Source organism: Nesoenas mayeri (genome assembly GCF_963082525.1).
Source record: "Nesoenas mayeri genome assembly, chromosome: 14".
Classification (NCBI taxonomy): Eukaryota; Metazoa; Chordata; class Aves; order Columbiformes; family Columbidae; genus Nesoenas; species Nesoenas mayeri.
This window is the reverse complement of record NC_137556.1, coordinates 19,694,857-19,713,709: the sequence shown is the minus strand read 5'-3', so window position 1 is coordinate 19,713,709 and position 18,853 is coordinate 19,694,857. Positions and strand designations below refer to the sequence as shown.

At 42.7% G+C, this 18,853-nt stretch overlaps 1 protein-coding gene across 2 annotated transcripts; it reads left to right on the top strand.

The window, feature by feature from the left end:
• The first annotated feature begins 1,338 nt into the window (after window positions 1-1,338).
• Window positions 1,339-18,628, top strand: NPM1 (nucleophosmin 1). 2 transcript variants are annotated; one of them, XM_080353487.1, is made up of 11 exons: window positions 1,339-1,446; window positions 2,180-2,259; window positions 5,022-5,141; window positions 5,529-5,622; window positions 6,335-6,438; window positions 6,966-7,030; window positions 7,516-7,570; window positions 9,164-9,253; window positions 9,514-9,615; window positions 11,792-11,866; window positions 18,338-18,628. In XM_080353487.1, the coding sequence occupies exons 1-11, from the start codon at window positions 1,383-1,385 to the stop codon at window positions 18,476-18,478; spliced, it is 990 nt and encodes a 329-aa protein (XP_080209613.1). In that variant the 5' UTR covers window positions 1,339-1,382; the 3' UTR covers window positions 18,479-18,628. The 2 variants fall into 2 exon arrangements, with proteins under 2 accessions (XP_080209613.1, XP_080209614.1); XM_080353488.1 differs by lacking the exon at window positions 18,338-18,628 and adding an exon at window positions 12,814-13,153.
• Window positions 18,629-18,853: the final 225 nt, after the last annotated feature.

Sequence of the window (18,853 nt, the reverse complement as noted above, 5' to 3'; positions counted from 1 at the left end):
ATGGGGTGAGCTTTTGGGAGAGTGAGAAAGGAGGGGAATGCCACGTTTTGACAGGTAAGATTCATTTTACCACTGTGTCAGTTCTTTTTTGTTTCAGTTTGTCTCATTTTCAGCAACAAAATTTGTCTTACTTTATAAATATGAACGCAAGTGCTATGAATACAAACTACATATATCAAATTAACGGAGAGACATGAGCATGAAGAGGTTATATGCTTTTATTTTTGAAGAGCAGGTGTTCAGGTAAAGAAATTCTGAGAGTAGCTAGTTTACAGCACCCAACACATCTGACTTTTACAGACTAGCGTCTGGACACGAGGGCAGCCTGGAACAGTTCCAAGATGTGCCCACAGCCAGCGAAGGTGGTAATGCATACACAAGCCTTTGAAGGGCTTGTGTCTCTTACTACAAAAAACAAGCAAACAACCAAATTCTGATTTTTGTGTTGTGACACACAGAAGTCCCCACGTGCCAATTCACATGGAGTATTTCCCTCCCATCACACACCAGCTGAAAGGAGGTTCCCAAACTTGCTGCTTGCTGGTCCTGAGAGCCCAGCAGCACAGGCAGCAGTAACTCAGAATGGCAGCTCACCCAAACGGGTGTGGAGACAGGAAAGTGGCTGCTTTTCAAGGTTTTAAATTAAAGCTGACAAGGGCTGTGAGCTCATGAACATTTATGGTGCCTGAAGGTGGGTGTTTGGTGCCACTGCGGAGATGAGGTCCTCAGGGCCATGGGTCAGTGCCAGGGTTGGGTTAATGCTTGGACTCGATAAAATTGAATTGTCTTTTCCAGCAAAATGGTTCTACGGTGCACACAATAAAATACCGAGAGCATCCCACCAAGACAAAGCCCTCCCCAGGCCCGGGGAGGCATCTGAGGGGCCCAGCGGGACGCAGTCAGATACCGCGCAGGCAGGCTCCGCCCCCCCCGGAGCGACCGGGTCCACCCCGCCGGGCCCCTGCAGGCATTTCATGCCGCCGCCCGGCCGGTCCCTTCAGGTGACAGCGGCGACCGGGCACTTGCCTGGGCGGCGCTCGCTCCCCTCTCCCCGCACGCTGTCGAAGCCCCGCCGGCCCCACACGCGGCAGAGGAGCGAATATCCCCGCGGCGCGCGCTTCCTCCACCCCGGCCGCCTCCATCTTGAAGCGCCTCAACCCCACAGACCGCTGCAGACCGCGCTCGCGACCCTCCCCCGCGCTCGCGGGCGGCGCATGCGCAGAGGCCGCACGGAGGACGAGAGGAGGCGTGGCCGGCGCGCGGGTCTCGCGAGAGCGCGCGGTCTATATCTGCGAGTGGGCGGGCAGGGTGCTTCCTTTAGTGCGCGTCCGCCCGCAGCGCAGCATTGCCGTTCGTGCCTCTCGCCGCAGCAGGCCAAGAAGATGGAGGACAGCGCCATGGACATGGAGAGCATGGGACCCCTGCGCCCGCAGACCTTCCTTTTCGGTAACGGCCTGTGGCTCCCCCAGTCTCGCGTTCCCCGTGCCTGCTGATCCTTCTCGCCCGCTTCCTTAGGCCTTGGGGCTGAGCGAGAGGCGGTCCGAGGCGGCGGGGCCGGCGTGGGGGCCGCGGTCTGGTGTGCGTCTTACGTGGCGCCTCAGCGGGGCGGGAGGCTGAGAGGGGCCTTGTGGGGCGAGGGGTCATGCGGCGGCCGTTGGCGTCGCGCGCTGCCCCACGTGGCGTGCTGTTCGCACGTGGCGGTGGCGCGGCCTGGCCCCGCGTTCTTTTGTTCTCCGCACCGCCCGCCCGTTTCTATAGGCGCGGGCGCTCTCGGAGCGGCCGGCTGCCGAGCACATGGCGCGGCGGGCGATGGAGCACGTGGAGGGTGACGGGCCGTGGCGCGCCCGCCGGTCCCGGAGGAGGCCCGACCGCTGGCGTATGGCGTCCCGGGAGAGGTTATATTCGCGGAGAGCGTGGATCGCGAACGGTCTGCCGGCGGATGGGCTTTAACGGAGCAGGCTGGGAGCTGCGAGGCTGGCTGTAGGCCGTGGGCTCGCCTGGGCTTTTCCCCATTCCACGTGCTTCTTTTCCTGTGCGCCTGGAGTGCCGTTGGTTTTCCATCTCAGTGCGGAGCAATGAAGCAGCAAGTTTTAAAATAAGGAGTGGTTAGTGAATACCATGTGTAAATAAAATAGTATGCTTATAATTTAATGTGTTGTGTTTTTTTTTTTTTCTTCAGGCTGTGAGCTTAAAGCAGACAAGGAGTATCAGTTCAAAGTAGATGATGAAGAAAATGAGCATCAGTTATCTTTGAGAACGGCAAGTATCTTTTTGTATTTTTAATAATTGCTGTGTGATATTTTGAGACGTGATTTTTTTAATGTACATTTGTTTCCTTTAATAAATTTATTTTACTGGTATTTTTATGTGAACCTGTTAAAATAATAAGCTATTCTTATTGGGAGTGGAGCATATCATGTCACCCAAAAAATTTGCTGTATTGGAAAAAAAAAAAGGTTAAAATATCTACTGATGTTTTATTGTTTACAGCAAGCAATGCAAGACTGGAAAAGTTTAAAAATAAATTTACAGTAGGGTAACATGTGTACTAATTGGAATTAAAGGCTGGAGTATACACTGACATCTCTAATACAATGGTTCAGATGCTACAGGAGCATAGGGGAAGGATAGACTTAAAAGAATCATGCATGGGCACAGTTTAGCAGAATTTATTAGAAACTTTATTTTGAAAAGCTTTTTTATATTTTTTTTTTATATTCTCCAAATATAATTCCAGTAACATTTTTTTTCCCTAAGCCGCTAATAACTAAGGGGGGAAGAAGGTTTATGTTTTGACTTATTGTCCCTAGTGTTATTTTCTCTAAAGATGTAACTGGGAAATGCTTGGTTTCATTCAGCTAGTTCATCTAACAGACTATTCACTGAGCATGGTAACCCTGGAAATCAGAATCTGTTCATTGAGAGTGCTTATACATGTCCTTAAATCTTTCTGCAACCACACAAGCGAGATATAATATTTTAAGGCCTTTGTTCTGGCCTGTGCATGTTACTTTTCGTTAGCAGAATCATAATATGCCGCAACTTCAGGGTCAAAGAATTAAAGAGCTGTAGCATCTCTTTGCTTTAGAGTTTATTACAATTTAAACACAGAGATGCCTTAATGATACCTGAAAACAAATGAGTGTTATAATTGTGGGTTAATTCCTACAGCAGAATTGCTTCCTACAGGAGACTTGTGCAATAACGGTATCCAAACTTATTCACAGTGGTACTTAGAACACATACAGTTAGTGAATCATGTGTCTTAAGTCCTTGAATTTTATGAAAATTACAGCCTTGGCAGTGACTAATTTGTTCTTAATTAGGATGTCCTTTGAGGGAAGAATATAACCATAGAGTGTGTATAGGACAAGTTCATGTGGCTAGTTCTCATATTTGAATGATTTTCCTGCAGATGTAATTGATCAGTGATACTCAAATTGTATGGCCTTATCCAAAAATCCTATTTTTTGGAAAATTACCTATAGCATCTCTTTTGATGGTGTGCACTCTTCTCAGGGGATGAAGCAGATTGGATGCATAACCAATGCTTAGTTTTTATGGTTGTAGGAAAAAAGTCTTAATTCAATAACCTGTCATTTTAAAGGCAAAATATTATATATAGGAGAAATGGAGGTTGAAATAGCAAATTGCAAACTAGAAATGTCTAAGAGGCCTGCAAGATCTTAAACATAACTACAAACAGGACATACCTTGGCAAGTGGAGGAAGAAGTTGATGGAAGGTAAAGTGTGAAGGTAGCGAATACTTGGTTACTGATCTGTGTACCTGATAAGATTAGATATATAAAGACTGGCACATCAGTTAAGATATAATTGTGGAGATGACATGGGTGCGAGGTACAGAAAGAGGTGGGGAGAAAACAAGGCTAAAATTGAAAGGGCAGGAGGATGGAAGTGTGTAGAGGTGGAAAGTGTCATGAGGGTTTCTGTAGGTGTCTTACCAATGACAACTGAAAACATAAAGAGGGATGGTCACTGCTTCATTGCATGTTTATTGCCAGTGTGCGTTCCTTCAGTGCAGAAATAAAAGTACATGAATGGATACTTGCCAGACATTCAGTAAATAAATTAATAGTAAGTGCTGCAGTATTGCTTGAACTGGTGCAAATGACAGGAGGAACTGGTGGTGGAGGGCATGCTCTTAAATTCTTGTCCTGGTGGGTAGTTCCACCAACTAGATAGGTTATTGTTGTTGTCAGCCTATTTGAGAGGTGAGATCAGTGCAACAATTTGCCTCTTTAAACTTACAGTAACAGAACTTGTCAGGAGTACTGAATTATATATTCTGTTTCTCAGCGTTCAGCCTGATACATCTTGTCTGGGTTGCTATAGCAACCAGAGAATGGGAGCTTAGGTGTCTCTGCCTGAAATGTTTACACCCACATCTTCCAGGGAGGGTGAAAGCTTTCTTGTCACGAGCATTGGGAAAGGAAACACAGCCTTGTTCACTGGTCTTGGGAATAATTGTAATACTTCAAGGGATTCTTGGTTTTCACACCTCTTGCATGTAATCCTGACTCAGATGTCAGAGGTTCAGAGAACTGGAATTTCAGGCCTGTCCCATGTCTGTCATTCATTTGCCTCCCTGCAGCTATGATTTTGAATCTTCACGAAGTGCCAGACTTGGTACCCAGGGTAAGGAATCCAGGCACTTGAAATTTGAATGCTCTGGAACAGCAGCTCCAGTCCTTGGTAAATTAATGCAGAAGGCACATGCATAAATGACAGCACTGAGTTTGAGCATGTGTTCAGTCTCAAGACTGAATGTCAAATAAGCAGAAAGCAGGTAGTGTTGTAAAAAGTGAAGCAATTGACAGATGAAACATGGCAGGAAGGATAAGGATAAAGGTGGTGGTTCTGTAGTAGTGATAGCTGTTGTTTCCCTTCCTCTACACTTGCATTTGTACTTCTTCCCTTGGGCAGTTAATGCAGTTTAGTTTAAAAGACTTCAGAATATTTGGGAAGACTCTCAGAATGTCCACTCTTCTTTACTTCACAGGTTACTTTAGGGGCTGGAGCCAAAGACGAACTACATGTTGTAGAAGCAGAAGCACTGGACTATGAAGGCAACCCTGTTAAAGTAGTACTGGCATCTCTGAAAATGTCAGTGCAGCCTACAGTAAGTACAGGAACCTGGGAAAATCTACAATAAATTGGATCTCCGATGATACATTTTTATAAATAAGTTTTAGTAATTATGCATATAATCTCTATGTATTCAAATGTATGTGTTTGCAGGCAGCTGCATCTGTAGCCTGTCTTGATTTCTTTGAATCAGTGTTACTGATGCTGTACAAGTGGAACTCCACAATGCTGGGGGTGGATGAGATGGATAATGTTGAAGTTGGTAATGCTGCTGAGTAGAAACAAATGTGGATAGGTCTGGTAATTATATTAGGGAGCCTACAGATGTTTGTGCTCCTGGTTTCATTAGAATGGATTATCTGTTAAACTTTCTTTGTCTTTAATATTTGAATAAATAAAGTGGTGGGGTTTTTTTGCTTAGGTTTCATTAGGTGGCTTTGAGATCACACCGCCAGTGGCTTTGAGGTTGAAATGTGGTTCAGGGCCTGTTTACATCAGCGGTCAACATCTTGTAGGTATGTGTTACTTGGTTGCTAATCTGTGATCTTGCTAACCTGTCAGCACCAACAGAACTTAGATGATGTATCTGATATCTCAAGTGGTACTTTCTCTAAAACTGACCCTCTGAATCTTTAATTCCCTGTCTTCAGAGGTGTGAGGTAACTGTGGGACAAAGGAGTTCAGAGAAATGCTTGCCTACCTTTTCTTGCCCTGTGTTTTTTGTGGATAAAGGAGGGAGTTTGTCAACCTTGCAGTTTGAGTTCTAATCGCTCTCCTTACAAATGGGTTTTAGGTTCACAGTGTGTCCCACAGCAGAAAGCTGAGAGCTTTCTGCTTCTCAGTTGAGAGTCTGAGGAGACTGCCTATGAAAGTTTTGAGTTTGCACCAAAAACTAAGCCAGGACTAACCTCCTTAGTAGAATTGTCTTTGAAACTGGTCTTTAGAAGTTCTCTTAAATGTCTCTCTTTAGAAATTGAGAAAAGGTAATTCTTGGCTTTCTGTAGCTTATCTTCTGTGAGGAATGTTACAGGCAATTCATGGTTATTCACCCGTTTTGGATCTCAGTGGTTAGTTTGCTAGTAAGAAGCTTCTTCCTGTTGATTCAGTATCTCAGTAAGACCTTGCCTATTTAGTTGTGAGTGACACTCTTCCGTTTGTTTCTTACTAGCAATCTTGTTTTAACTGTTCTTAAATGGAGTTTTTTATACATTGCCATCATTTTATCAGCATTAGAGGAGGAACCAGAATCAGATGATGAGGAAGATGATACAAAAATTGTGAACACTTCGACAAAGAGACCAGCAAGTGGAGGAGGAGCCAAAACACCACAGGTACATATACTTTCAGTCACCTTGTCTGCAGAATTTTCTTGTGGTTTGATAATAATGCTACCTCTAGGAGCAAGCAGTTAGATGTTTTGCTGTGATTATATGCTAGGTGGCCTGTTGACATCTGTGGGGAAGAATTGTGTTTTGAGTCTTGACAAGTACTCAATTACAGAAGTGTAGTTAAGTACGGATAGTTACCAGAGCTTTGCTGGAGGGGCTAATATGAAAGCTAATGTGGAAGTTTTGTCCACTGCAGTAACTGGGTATGTGCAGATTCTGGTATAAACATCAGTGTTCTGCAAGAGTTTAAATGCTGATTGAAGTTCTGTAGTGTAGAAGAAAGGGTTCATGTGCTCAGAGCATGCTGTAAATTTGTCAATAGCTTTTTGGCTTGGCAGCAGTAACTTGTTCTTTAGTTAAAATGGTGGAAGATTAGTCTTGTAATTAATGCCACAAATCATTTTGGATCAAGGCTGCTGTTTATTAAGACAAAATGATACTGACATTTAACATACTTGATATTTTTAAAGAAAAAACCAAAATTGTCAGAAGATGATGAGGAGGATGATGAAGATGACGATGATGAGGATGATGAGTACGTACTCTTGTTTTGATAATGTATTTTGGAATACAGGGTTAATTTTCAGAATGAGTTGTGACATAACTGGATGATAAGTGAGTGAACTACTTTTTTATCTTAGCTGCAAAAATAAGTAGAATTACCTCAAGTTTATCACCAATGTAAACTAAATTAGTGTTGTTCAGATGTGTCATGCTGGGTGATGAAACTTAGTTTTATATAATTCATTAACATTAAATAAATTTAGAATGTCTTTATTATTAGTCAGTCCTAAGATACACTCCTTCAGTATTAAAGCAGAAGGGAATGCATTTAACTGCTTTAACAGTAGGAAGTAGAGTATTTGGCCTAACACCTTGCCACATGTTAAAACAAGGTATAAGGTAGACTTGGGAAGATTACTTGCTCCCTTCATGAGTAAAGCATGTTATTGGGGAGGGAAGTGGTTAAAACTGTGAGTATGAATCCTGAGTTGTGAGTGACTACCTTTCCAATTCTAGTGATGAGGATGACTTGGAGGATGATGAGGAAGAAATAAAAACACCAATGAAGAAAGTAAGTGCCATATATATCTATATATATATATATATACACACACACGTTGTGACCATCTTTACCCATGAAGGTGAAGTTAGACAGCCCGTTTAAATAAACTTAAAAGGAAGTGAGTGGTAAGACCAGATGGACTTAATACCTGCAGCTAAGTGTATTCAGACGGGGAGCAAGTGCTAATACCCTTTGACTTGCTAATAGGTGTTTATTAACTGTCCTGATGGAGTCATCTTTGAGGATTCCTACAAAGACCCCTGAAACAGAAGGGGGGTATTGTAGTTGAACCTGGCAGGCAGCTAAACACCACACACAGCTGAAAACAGGACAGGGAATGAGGGGAAGCAGTCTTTGTGTAAGTGAGATAACTGTTGGCATTTGCACTCTGCATTTATTATAATGCAGAAGCTAATTGAGGTGTCCTCTTCTTAGAGCGATATTCTGGTTTATTATGGACTAGATATCAGTATAAGAGATGACAGTAATTGGGCAGATAGTCCCTTAATGAGTTTAAGCACAGCTATTTTGGAATACGTGAATGGGATGCTTTGGATTTAGCTTAGCCTATGTAAAGAAATTCTAATTGGACATTAGAACATGGGTGTGAATGTGTATCCAATCCATGTGGAATGGCTGATTCTTAAGGGTGTGTGTGTACACCTGCAGTTGCTAGGCTCGCGTGATTCTGTGTTGGCTACTAAAGCAGACAGAATCCTGCTCAAAGATGTGGCTTGTGCTTTGCCATTTCAGTTAGCCCTTCATGCTGTGAAAAAGGTCTTGCTAGCAGCCTAACTTTCAATAAAAAAGAGATCTAGATCTGTCTGCCCATTGGAAAAGGTTCACTTCAGTCAGCCAAGTGCTCAGATGTGAATTTACATCAGCCCTTGAGTGCCATCTGGTGGTAAAATAATCTAGGACAGCTTCACAACTGCAGAGTTAGAAGGTAGTAATTTGTTTGAACTTGTGTACTTTGGCGTGAATTTATGTGTTTGTATGTGCTGTTTAGAAACAAGTGTTTAATGTTTTACTTCATTATTTGCTGCTCTGTCCTAATGAATTATTGTAGGTGATGGTGCACAATAGTTTAAGGCTTGTTGAAGACAATCTGAACTGCAGATTTCCTGCCATCTAATTAAATCTAGTGTGGCTGAATGAAATGGTCCCTTGATTTATGTAGGAATATAAGAATCTGTAATAAGAATTTGTAAGTATACATGTGACATTGCCAATGACATCTGAGATATTTCTGTATGAAGTGCCAAACAAGAGGTAATGGTTATGTTACAGAAGACAAGCACCAAGTCAGATCTTGGAATTGCGGTGCCACCTAGAATTAGTCCCATGCCATATCTGCCCCCAAATAACAAAACTTGATTATGTTTCTATATTGTGCTGTACTAGTAGTTTTTCATTTGTCTTCCTGCAGCATACATATTTTGCTTAAATAGTTGATGCTGATCATTATGTATAGGCAATAATGCTTTTTTTGTTGAAGGTTAAATGGTATGTATTTGTCACTAAGTTTTGAGTATTATGTTCACAAGCTTAAAACTGATAGCAGTTTTTCATGGCAAATAACCATAAGTGCTTTCTCTGCAGCCTGTCCGTGAGGCTCCAGGAAAAAATATACAGAAAGCAAAGCAAAATGGAAAAGACTCTAAGCCATCCACACCATCATCTAAATCAAAAGTAAGTGATGACAACCGAGTAAAACAAATGTTTATTCCTGTTTGGAAGCTAGTTTTCTTGCTGAATGCTAAGTGTACTAACCATTAAGTTAGGTTTTTGAATCTTAATATGAAGCATTCAAGGGATACTGTTTATTGCTTCAGTGGAAATCAGACGTGCTGTCCCTTGTGAATATTGGTGATCCCATGGCTAAATGTACAAGTCTCTGGGCTTTTTGTGTAGTATATATGTGTAAGTTCCTAATGAAACTAATCTTTCAGACTCCAGATTCCAAGAAGGATAAAACTCTAACTCCAAAAACACCAAAAGTCCCTCTGTCGTTAGAGGAGATTAAAGCAAAAATGCAAGCGTCCATAGATAAGGTGAGTTTTTTGAAATGTAGGTTTGTCAGCTTTATCTTTAGACTTCCATAAGTCAGAGGAACTGAATGCTTTTAAGAAGTGGTTGTATGTCACTGGTTGCTGTGCTGTTACCTCAGTATGTTGATGTTGAAGCTCAGAATGGAAGATTCACGTGGGACAAAAAAAAAAGCCTTTGTGCTCATGCTAAACAAAAACACTGTTTTGTGGTTTGATTTTTTTATTCTTCCAGTAGTGATGATCAGTAATTTGATATTAGTGGATGATCTCAGTTAAAATTTGGGGGGAATAAAAAACAAAAAAGCAAATACAAACAGAAGAAAACCAAACAAACCCCAAGCCAACAAAATATTAAAATCAAAGGTGTCTTAACTAGTGCACACATTTTTTAGGCAACTAGAATAAAGCAGAGTTTTTCACATGCTTGGAATAGCTTGGTCTTGAAGCAGTTTCCAACTTAGATATCCAGATGCTTGTAAGTCCTTGAAACTTCCAGAAGGGGGAGATAGGTGCTTGTGGTATCCATTAATGAATCAATTAAAACCTGAAAGCATTTGCTTTCTGAACTGGAGGTCTAGGGTTAATTGAGTCTCCCCTCAGTGGATGTTTCATCTTTGGAAGGTCACAGAGCAGTCACTCAGCTTCTGGTTACTATCAGCCCTGACTAGCACTTCATGGTTGTGTGTATGAGTATTCTTCTTAGCTGCTATTTAAGTACAAGAAATAAAATTGCATTTTAGTTATAGGCTGGTTGGATAAAAGTGTAACGGGTAAAAGCAATTTGTTCCCCCTTAGCCAAGTTTGGAAGCTGTGTGCTTGCTAGGGCTGCAGTTGAGTACACATCTGTTCTGCAGAATATGTGTTAATGAGGACCTGACATCTGGACTATGTGAATTCTGGTGTTACTTCACTACTCGGGAGTGTGCATATGGATCATATGCTCATTTGTGACTAAACCAAATTCTTTGCTCTGAAGAACTGCATGTTTATGTGGGAATATTTTTGTGTGTGGGTTTTGTTTTTTGTTTTAGTTTGGTCTGAGATTAAAACCTTTCCTCCCTTCCATGGGCAGTCAAGTCATCTAAAGAATTACAATTATCTCCTTCTTAGATTCCTGGCATTTTGAGGCAGTTTTGTCCCAGGAAATGCAAAATAAGGCAAAAGGTGTTTGAGTATAGAGTGAATACAAAGTGATCAATGACAGCTTGTGATCAGGATCGAAATGCATATCCCTAAGTTGTGAACCTGACAGTGATGGATGGTGTTGTTCTGCCAGGTCAAAATAACGTCTTGATCTAGTGATGCTGTGTAGTTTTGTGTGTCTCAGGAGGCAGGATTAGTGGTGTTTCTGCAGTGTAAGCAGAAGTGCCAAGCTGCTCGTGGTAGACAGATGTCCCTATGGAGGGATGCACACAGACCAGATAACTGACAAAGAGCTTTAGAATGTATTTGCTGCTGCTGAAGAGTTTTTACTGGGAAATGCTCTGTAAGCACAAATGTGTAGAAGCAGTAGCAGGCAGCTTAATTTAATATTTTCCAAGATGGTGCTAGAACATACCTTAGTGTAAGGCAAAAGGTTTGTGCATTGCTGTATACAATAGCATTTCTAGCAGACAGCGAACAAGTTAGCAGCTTTAAAAAAACACAAGGACAATTTCTGAGCCACAAAGACATGTCTCTAGAACAGTTTCTTAGATTCACAGACCTAGTGTATTAGGATGAGTCTTAAAGAGCAAGTAGGAGATGGGTTGGTTTGTTGTGATTTTTTTTTTTTTTTTTTTTTTTTTTGCTTTAGAGAGCTGAAGTTGAAGGATAGTAATGTTTCAGGTTTCATCCTCTTGTAAGAATCCATAAATATGGAATTAGTTCAAGTTTGTCTGAATAGTGTATGAATTACTACAGACAAGGTTATTTTAGCAGTGGATGTTTACTGGGGTGTTTCTGAGCACGAGCAAAGTGCTTGTAGAGCCATTTTAGCATGTAAGCACTCCTGTGATAAATACCTGGTTACTGTAGAGAAGCAAACTTTTTAAAATGTTTAAAAGCAGATTGGTTTGGGATGTTGCAAGGTGAGTTCAGTAAAATTCCACATGTATTGCAAAGGGTTTAAGCTTCATAAGTTCTGTATTGGAATCACTAAATGACCTGCATACATTAAAGCTTGGTTTTTTCAAAATAGGGTTCTTCCCTTCCTAAGCTGGAACCCAAATTTGCCAACTATGTTAAGAATTGCTTCAGGACGGAGGACCAGAAGGTAACTGAATTTATTGGAACTTGATAAAGTCCAAAAACTTGTATAATATAACCTGACTTAGGGATTCTTTTTCCACTTCTTAATCTTTACAAGCTTTGGACTGTTTCAACGGGTTAGGAACCACAAACAATACTTTAAATTAAGTAAATGGGAAGGGTTTTAAGGTAAGATGGGAAAGCCAATATTTTATTACATTTTTCCAGTTTTTATATGGTTGCTAAATTATCTCTTGCTTACTAAACCCACAGAATTTTCCTTTTGGCACCATATTGGCTAAGGAAATGAGCTGTGGTTTTCCTTGTTGCTGAATTTGGCCATCTAGACCAGTCTGCAGTTCAGCCTTTTGTTGGGGAGGGTGTCTGAGAGGGGAACTGTTCTGTGATGGAGATTATAGCTTTCTTGGTACGTTTTCTCCCAAAGTCAACTGAGCTCTTGTAGGAGGGTATCAGGAAGCAAGTTTCTGAATTACTCAACATACGCTAGGCCAAAATGTGTCTTAGATTTTCCTATTAAAATTGCTGTGAGTTAAAACTTCGTTCCAATGATGGAATTCCTTATGCTTTCCTGCTTCCCTCAGTGGTTCAGAGTAAACTTGTCTGATAGACAAATTGATAGGTTCTTGAAAGAGAGCTTAGAAGCAGTGAGCCTCAGCTACTGGAGTTGGTCTGACAGGAGCCAGGGTAGGCAGAGTTCAGCCAATATTTGCCTAGCGGGTCCACACCCATCCTCTCACTTACCTTCACTGAATTCCTGCTATTGTGACTTACTGTGAATAAGTCTTCCAGCAGAAGGACCAAATGTCTTGCTTTCAACTTGATTTTCTCCGAAAGGAATGTATTTTTTTGTTGTAATTTAATGTCAATATTTTATTGTGTAAGTGGAGGTAGTAAATGGAAAATCATGAGAAAAATGGATTCCAGTTTCTAACTTTTTGTGTACACTTCCAGGTCATTCAAGCTCTCTGGCAGTGGAGACAGACTCTGTAAGAAAAGAAAACGGTTTAAACAGTTCATTAAAGTCTGCAGTCTTATTTCAGTAACCATTATTTGGCTGTCCTTTTTACAAATGCTGAAAGAGCTTTCCCTAACGTGTCTGATAAATGTCATCCAGATTACCTTGCCAAGAATGTGTTGTCCAAAATGCCTGTTTAGTTTTTAAAGGCAGGACTCCACCCTCAGCTTCATTTTAAGTATGTATGGAATGTTTTGATAAGGCATGGTGTTGGTGGTGGTGGTCAGACAAATGGAAATGTTGGGGAGACTAAATGTATGTGGAAAAAAAAATAAATTTTGGTATTTTAATAAAGTACTATCGTTTCTTTCTTTATGGGTTGGGGGTAGTGTACATGCTGAACCCAGAAGATAACAAGGTTTAAGTTCCAATAGGAACTGCTGCTAAGTGTTTTAGCTACTTCCCTTTACCAAGTACCCATCAATCTCATTTATGTTGTCAACTTTAAAAGCAACTTTACTCCGATTCTATAAGCTTTACAGCTACGAAGCAGAGGATTGGTGAGAAGACTTAAGTGGTGAATGGGACTTTATTCTTGTCTGGAGGTGACCACTAATGATTGCCTAAAGCAGCCTTTCCTGTATCTCAATTTCTGACCCACTTCATTGCTCTTTGGCTTGTGGTTTCTTTCTAACAACTGAGTTTGCAGGGCTCGTGACTCTGCTTGTAAAATGTAATACTCTTGATTTGGGAATTGCTGACTGTGCTGTTCCTCCGAGGTGACTCCTGGGAGGGTCTTTGGGAGAAGGGAGCTGGGTGGAATGTCTGGAGAGCTCACTGGGGGAGAGCAGTGCCAGGGGAGACAATCTTGGGAGTGATGAGCAGCTTATCTCCAGCAAATCCCAAAAGCTTGGATGGGCACGTAGTCTTATCACAATCCCTTTGGGCTTTTCTGACCATTATTGCCTACCAACAGTACGTAAAGGCTGAGTTAAAATGAGGTTTTGGACCATTCTCAGTTGCCCTGTGAAGTAGAAATGCCAAGTTAAAAGGGCTTTCAGATAAAGAGGAGGAAAACATGGATATCGTGCCTGGCACTGAACTCTTCCTCAAGGCTCTTGTCTAAATGCTGTAACACCTCATGCTTGAATGCTGTATATGTGTAGTAACCGAGTGATGGTATGAAGACAGAATACTTTAAAAACATTTAAGCAGTTGTATGGTAACTATTAAACTAATTTAATCCCTACTATGTGTGAGAGTTAATGTAACTGTGTTCTGTTTTATTGGCCGTTTTTCCAAAGCTTTTCTAGAAGCTGAATATGTAGTTTGGTTTGTAAAATTGTCGCTGGAAATATATGTAAGTTTTGCTATTATTAAAACCTTAGTTGCTATAGTTGAGATTCTAGGCATGATGGAAACCAATGCAAGTCTCCAGAAGCAAATATTTCCCTTTGGAAAAACAAAGCCAAAGTGCATGGTAGAGGAGTGCAACACAGTGGAAGTCTAATATCAAAGATTTGTTTGGGCATAATTGCAGCATGTGAAATGGCAGAGCATAAGGGTTTGAAATGCCTGTTTTGGTGGGGTTATGTCAATAGATGATGTCATATGCACAAGTGAGAGCAAATATCCCTGGTGAAATAGAGCTAATGGCAGAGACAGGCTTATTTAAGCAAAATTGCCCTCAATTTTGGCTGAAATAAGTGAAAATTGTACAGTAATTTCAATAAGAGGCTACCCAGCCAATAAAATATTCAGAGTATTAAACATTGAAGAAAAGCTGGCATGTTGTCTGTCCATAGGTCACCAAGGAAAGTGGGTCTGTGGGGGGCAGCTGCACAGCACAGGGGTTACAGGGGCAGGTGGAGCCTGTATGGGCACTTGTAAAGGAAAATATATTCCTGTGCTGTAGCCGTGGTATAACATCACATTTCTGAGCATCATGAGGCATCTGCATCATGGCATAAAAATGACTTCACTGGACCCTTCACTGTCCCTTGCTGCATGGTGCTGGCTGCAGCTGCTCCCTATGGAGTTATTGGATCTCCAAGTCTGGTGTGGCCGAGTGTCATTTCAGAGGAGGTGATAACAGAAGGATGCTGTCCTGCAGTAAAACAACCTTTTCCAGCTCTGGGAGGTCTTGCTTGGTCTGTGTCTTTGTCCTTTGAGGTATTAAAAAAAAAAAAAAGTGCTTGTGGCCACTTTGTCTTGCTCAGGGTTCTGTTTGCTCCTGTGAATCAAACCAGCTTGCCAAAATGGCACCTTGGACCCTGAGTGCTGTGATGAGTGCAGGGCTGTATTATTTTGCCTGTGCTGCTTGGCTTGTTGTGGCCTTTGGAGAGGAACAACTGGAGCGTGGCTGGCAGAAGGTGGAAGGGAGTGTGTGTGGGCTGAGGTAATGGAAAACAGGGCCAGGATGGGTGGTGGTTCTGGGCTTCTTGCCACCCAGACAGTCCCTCGGGGGCTAAGTTCATGCTGGAACATGCTCCTTGTCCTCTCCTCTAGAATCTTACCCAGATACCCCAAGCTATGTCCTGTCTTCTTTTGATGTACCATTACTGACTAGCAGCCAAACTCTCCCAGCTTCCCTCTTTCCCTGTGGAACAAGCGCACAGATCCTTACTCGTCTTGCCATTTTCCCAAGGAGGAATTTAAGACTGGATTCTACTTCATAAAATGTCACAGGAAAAGCTGCAAATGAATGGGGTGGTTTGGAGCTGAGCATTCAATGGAGTGCCTTTCGTCCCTGGCCTGGTCTGGTGGGCAGTAGGTCCTGGCAAGTGCGAGGGCTTGTGTTGAGCGAGGTTTGGAGGTTTTGTGATCTGGTATTTATTAAGACTGGCTTTGTCTGAGCCCTGGCTCTCATAATCTGAACGAGGAGAGCTGAGCTTGCGTCACTGGGCCCAGGAGAAGCGGCTCAGGACTACGAGGTGTGTCTGAAGGTGCCTGACTTGTCCTTTTTGCGGACAGCAGAGGGAATCCCCTGCACTCACCAGGGGATCTTACCTATATTTACACTTTCGGCAGCAATTCTGTATGTTTTGTTGTGTTAGATCAGCTCTTCAGTGACTGTTGGAGTTGTCTGTTACGCAAGAGGATTTTTAGAGTGGATTTTAAGCCATGACTTACTAGACCAAATAAATTGATCAAAATTATTACATGTTAATTAAAATTATGAAAGTGTTTCATAGAGACTACTGGACTCTTAATTACATCTGCACATAGCCTGTGGTTGGTTGTAGGGGGATGACTTTGGTTCTGCTCCTTCCTTCAGAAACTTTTCCCCTTCCATCACTTCTCTCAGCTCTCCCTAACCAAGCCAGAGGAGCTTTTCTGGGAAAAGGATCCTGTAAAAACACAAAGACTGAGAAAGGGCATTGAGTAAAAAAGAAAAAGAGTAGAAGGTGGTTGAGGCCTAGAAGTGAGAGGAGACCTCCAACAGAGCCTGCACCCCAGGGTGACCACGTGGGTAGTGACGTGAGACTTGGCCAGCCAAGGGAAGGGAAATCTGACAAAAGCAAGGAACACAGTTACGCCACTCAGAGCAGGATTGATGCACCTGGCTCATCTTGTTTGGTCATTCTTGTACTACAAACTGTCTTTTTTCTTTTAAACCAAAGGCAATTCTGTGAGAAGGGTCCTGCAGTCTTACTCAAGATCCCTTCAGCTAATTGCTGGGGCCCTAAGCCTGCCAAGCCCTATCCAATTCTGTTGACTTATCTGGTATTTAGGAGAAAATAAGTTTCTCTTGAATGAGGATATAAATTTTCAAAGGTATTTTCAAACTAAGTGTAAGGTTTTTTATTTTTTTAAATGAGAAATAACTGCAGGGAGAATTGAAGGCATATTGTAGCTTGTTGAGGTACTTGGCATTTCTCTGCTGTAGCCACTTACCTGTGCCTGGTTCATGTAACTTTTCCCGTTACTCCCTACGTTTGTCCCAAAGCTTTAACTGTGATATTTTCCCAAGAATGTCCTCGGTGAGCAGCTTCTAGTGATGCAGATCATGCTATATTGAGGCAGTATATATTATGCCAGCATTGCTTGGAGTGTTGCTTCCCGAAGTGTAATACCTGTGGCCTTTCACTGTTCCCTGTGTGCAGGTGCATGTGTGTGGACAACTACAGCTAATAGCTTTCAATCTAGTAATAAAGCCACCTCTGGCTTTTAGAATGTTCTTCCCTGCCCCTAAACTCTTTCCCCCATTCTTTTAAGCAATTATTTCAAATTTTCTGCAAGGAAACAGGTTTTAACTAAGTGACCCTCTCATAGCTAAGAGCAATAACATGTCATAGGATCACCATGATGAAGGGGACCCAGCCCTTGTGATCTCCAGAGACTACAGAAGGACATGAAGATTCTTTTTTAGGGTTTCACACTAGGAGATATGCTTCTGTTTGTCCCCTTTGTGGTTCTGCATAGTCCCTTCCAACTCATTCCCAGTTCTCCATCTTGCTACAGCCTTCTCCTTGCTGACTTGGTCCATCCTCAGTCTTCTCTCTCTATTACTTCTGACCCTTCTCAATTCCTCCTCCAGTCTTTCCCACCCATCGCTGTTGAGAGTAGCACTGTCTTTCCCTGGTCAGCCTTGGTCTCTCGGTCTCCAGAAAAAGCCTGAACACCATTGCAAATGTGGCGCTCCTGCATGAATCTGTTCCCCCTTCTGTATTGCTTGGCCAAGTGTCCCTGAGAGCACACAGAGGCTGGTGCCCTCATTTCAGCCCCGGTGAAGGGTGCTGGTGACAACAGCCGAGCCCTGCCTTGCTACCGGACCTCCAGCTGGATGGAGCATCCAGCCTTACCTGCTTGTAGGGCTGTGACATGCTTGTGCATGCCCCAGGAGAATGGAGATGTCTCTTTGCTGACCTGTGACATTTATTTTCCAGGAAGAGGCCACGTTTGACTGTATTTTTGTGTGAACATGAAAGATGACCCACCCATCTGTTTTAATTTTTGAGCTCCTGCTCTGAAGCAAGGTGTGGCCTACAGCTCCTCTTCAGAAGGATTAGTAAAAACATACTTCTTCCAGTGTTGTTTTCAGAGAGAGCTGTCCTGTCTCTGTCTCATGGCCCACCTTGAGTTGCTCCAAGGTTGCTCATTCAGTTGTGCCATCCCTGAGGACAGTGGCATGGGGCATTGAGAGGTCTGGGATGTCACCAGATGTCACAGTACCTGCTGTGTGCAACAATCCTGAACTGCCCCGGGGGTGACACGTGCCACGTGTGGGGACACCGGTGGCCCTGAAGCCCCCACCTGAGTGTCCTGCCGGTGGGACACTGCCCGGAGCAGGAGCCTGCAGTGGTGGCGTGGGAAGGCATCGGCCATCCCAGAGAGAAGGAGGCTCCACAGCCAAGGGTTCAGATAGTGCCTTGCTGGAGACAGCTTAATTCAGGAGACTTCAGTTGAAGAGGTCTATGTTCAAGAGCTGTGGAGCTGAAAAGCTCCAAGTTAAGGAAATATTAAGTTTTGAAGCTTAACAGCTTGTGATTTTTTATATATTTTTTTGTTTTGTTTTAGGAAAAAATGAAACCATGGAGGAATGTAAATCCAAGAATCCGAGCCCCAGGATTTGATGCAGTGCAAAGGCTGGAAAGTGAAATTTCCCACTTTTGTGTCAGGTTGTTTGCAGAGGTTTGCCTGCTCTTGCCTCCTCTCTGAAGCATGGAAGCAGCTGCCATGTGCTCTCAGAGCAGAGCTGCAATGCTCCTGCTTGTGTGACCAAGGAAGAGCCCACCAAGGAACCACTCCAGTGGTCTCTCCTTCAGCTTGACATGCCGACCACTTTCAGTGGTCTCTTTTTCCCTCATTGCTCTGCTGATAAAGTGCCGAGATTTGTTTAACGAGCGTGCTGGAGTTTTCGTTTCCCAAATACCACTGAAATTCAGAAGGTGTTTCAGGGGAGAAAAAACTTTGCAGATCCTGAAACCATGGCTGCTGAGTAAGAGGCTTTGCTAGGTGTGGTGCTCCGTGTGTTTTGTTTGCATGTTTGTTTGGGTTTGTGTCTATTATTTTTCTTACAAACTGATACACACC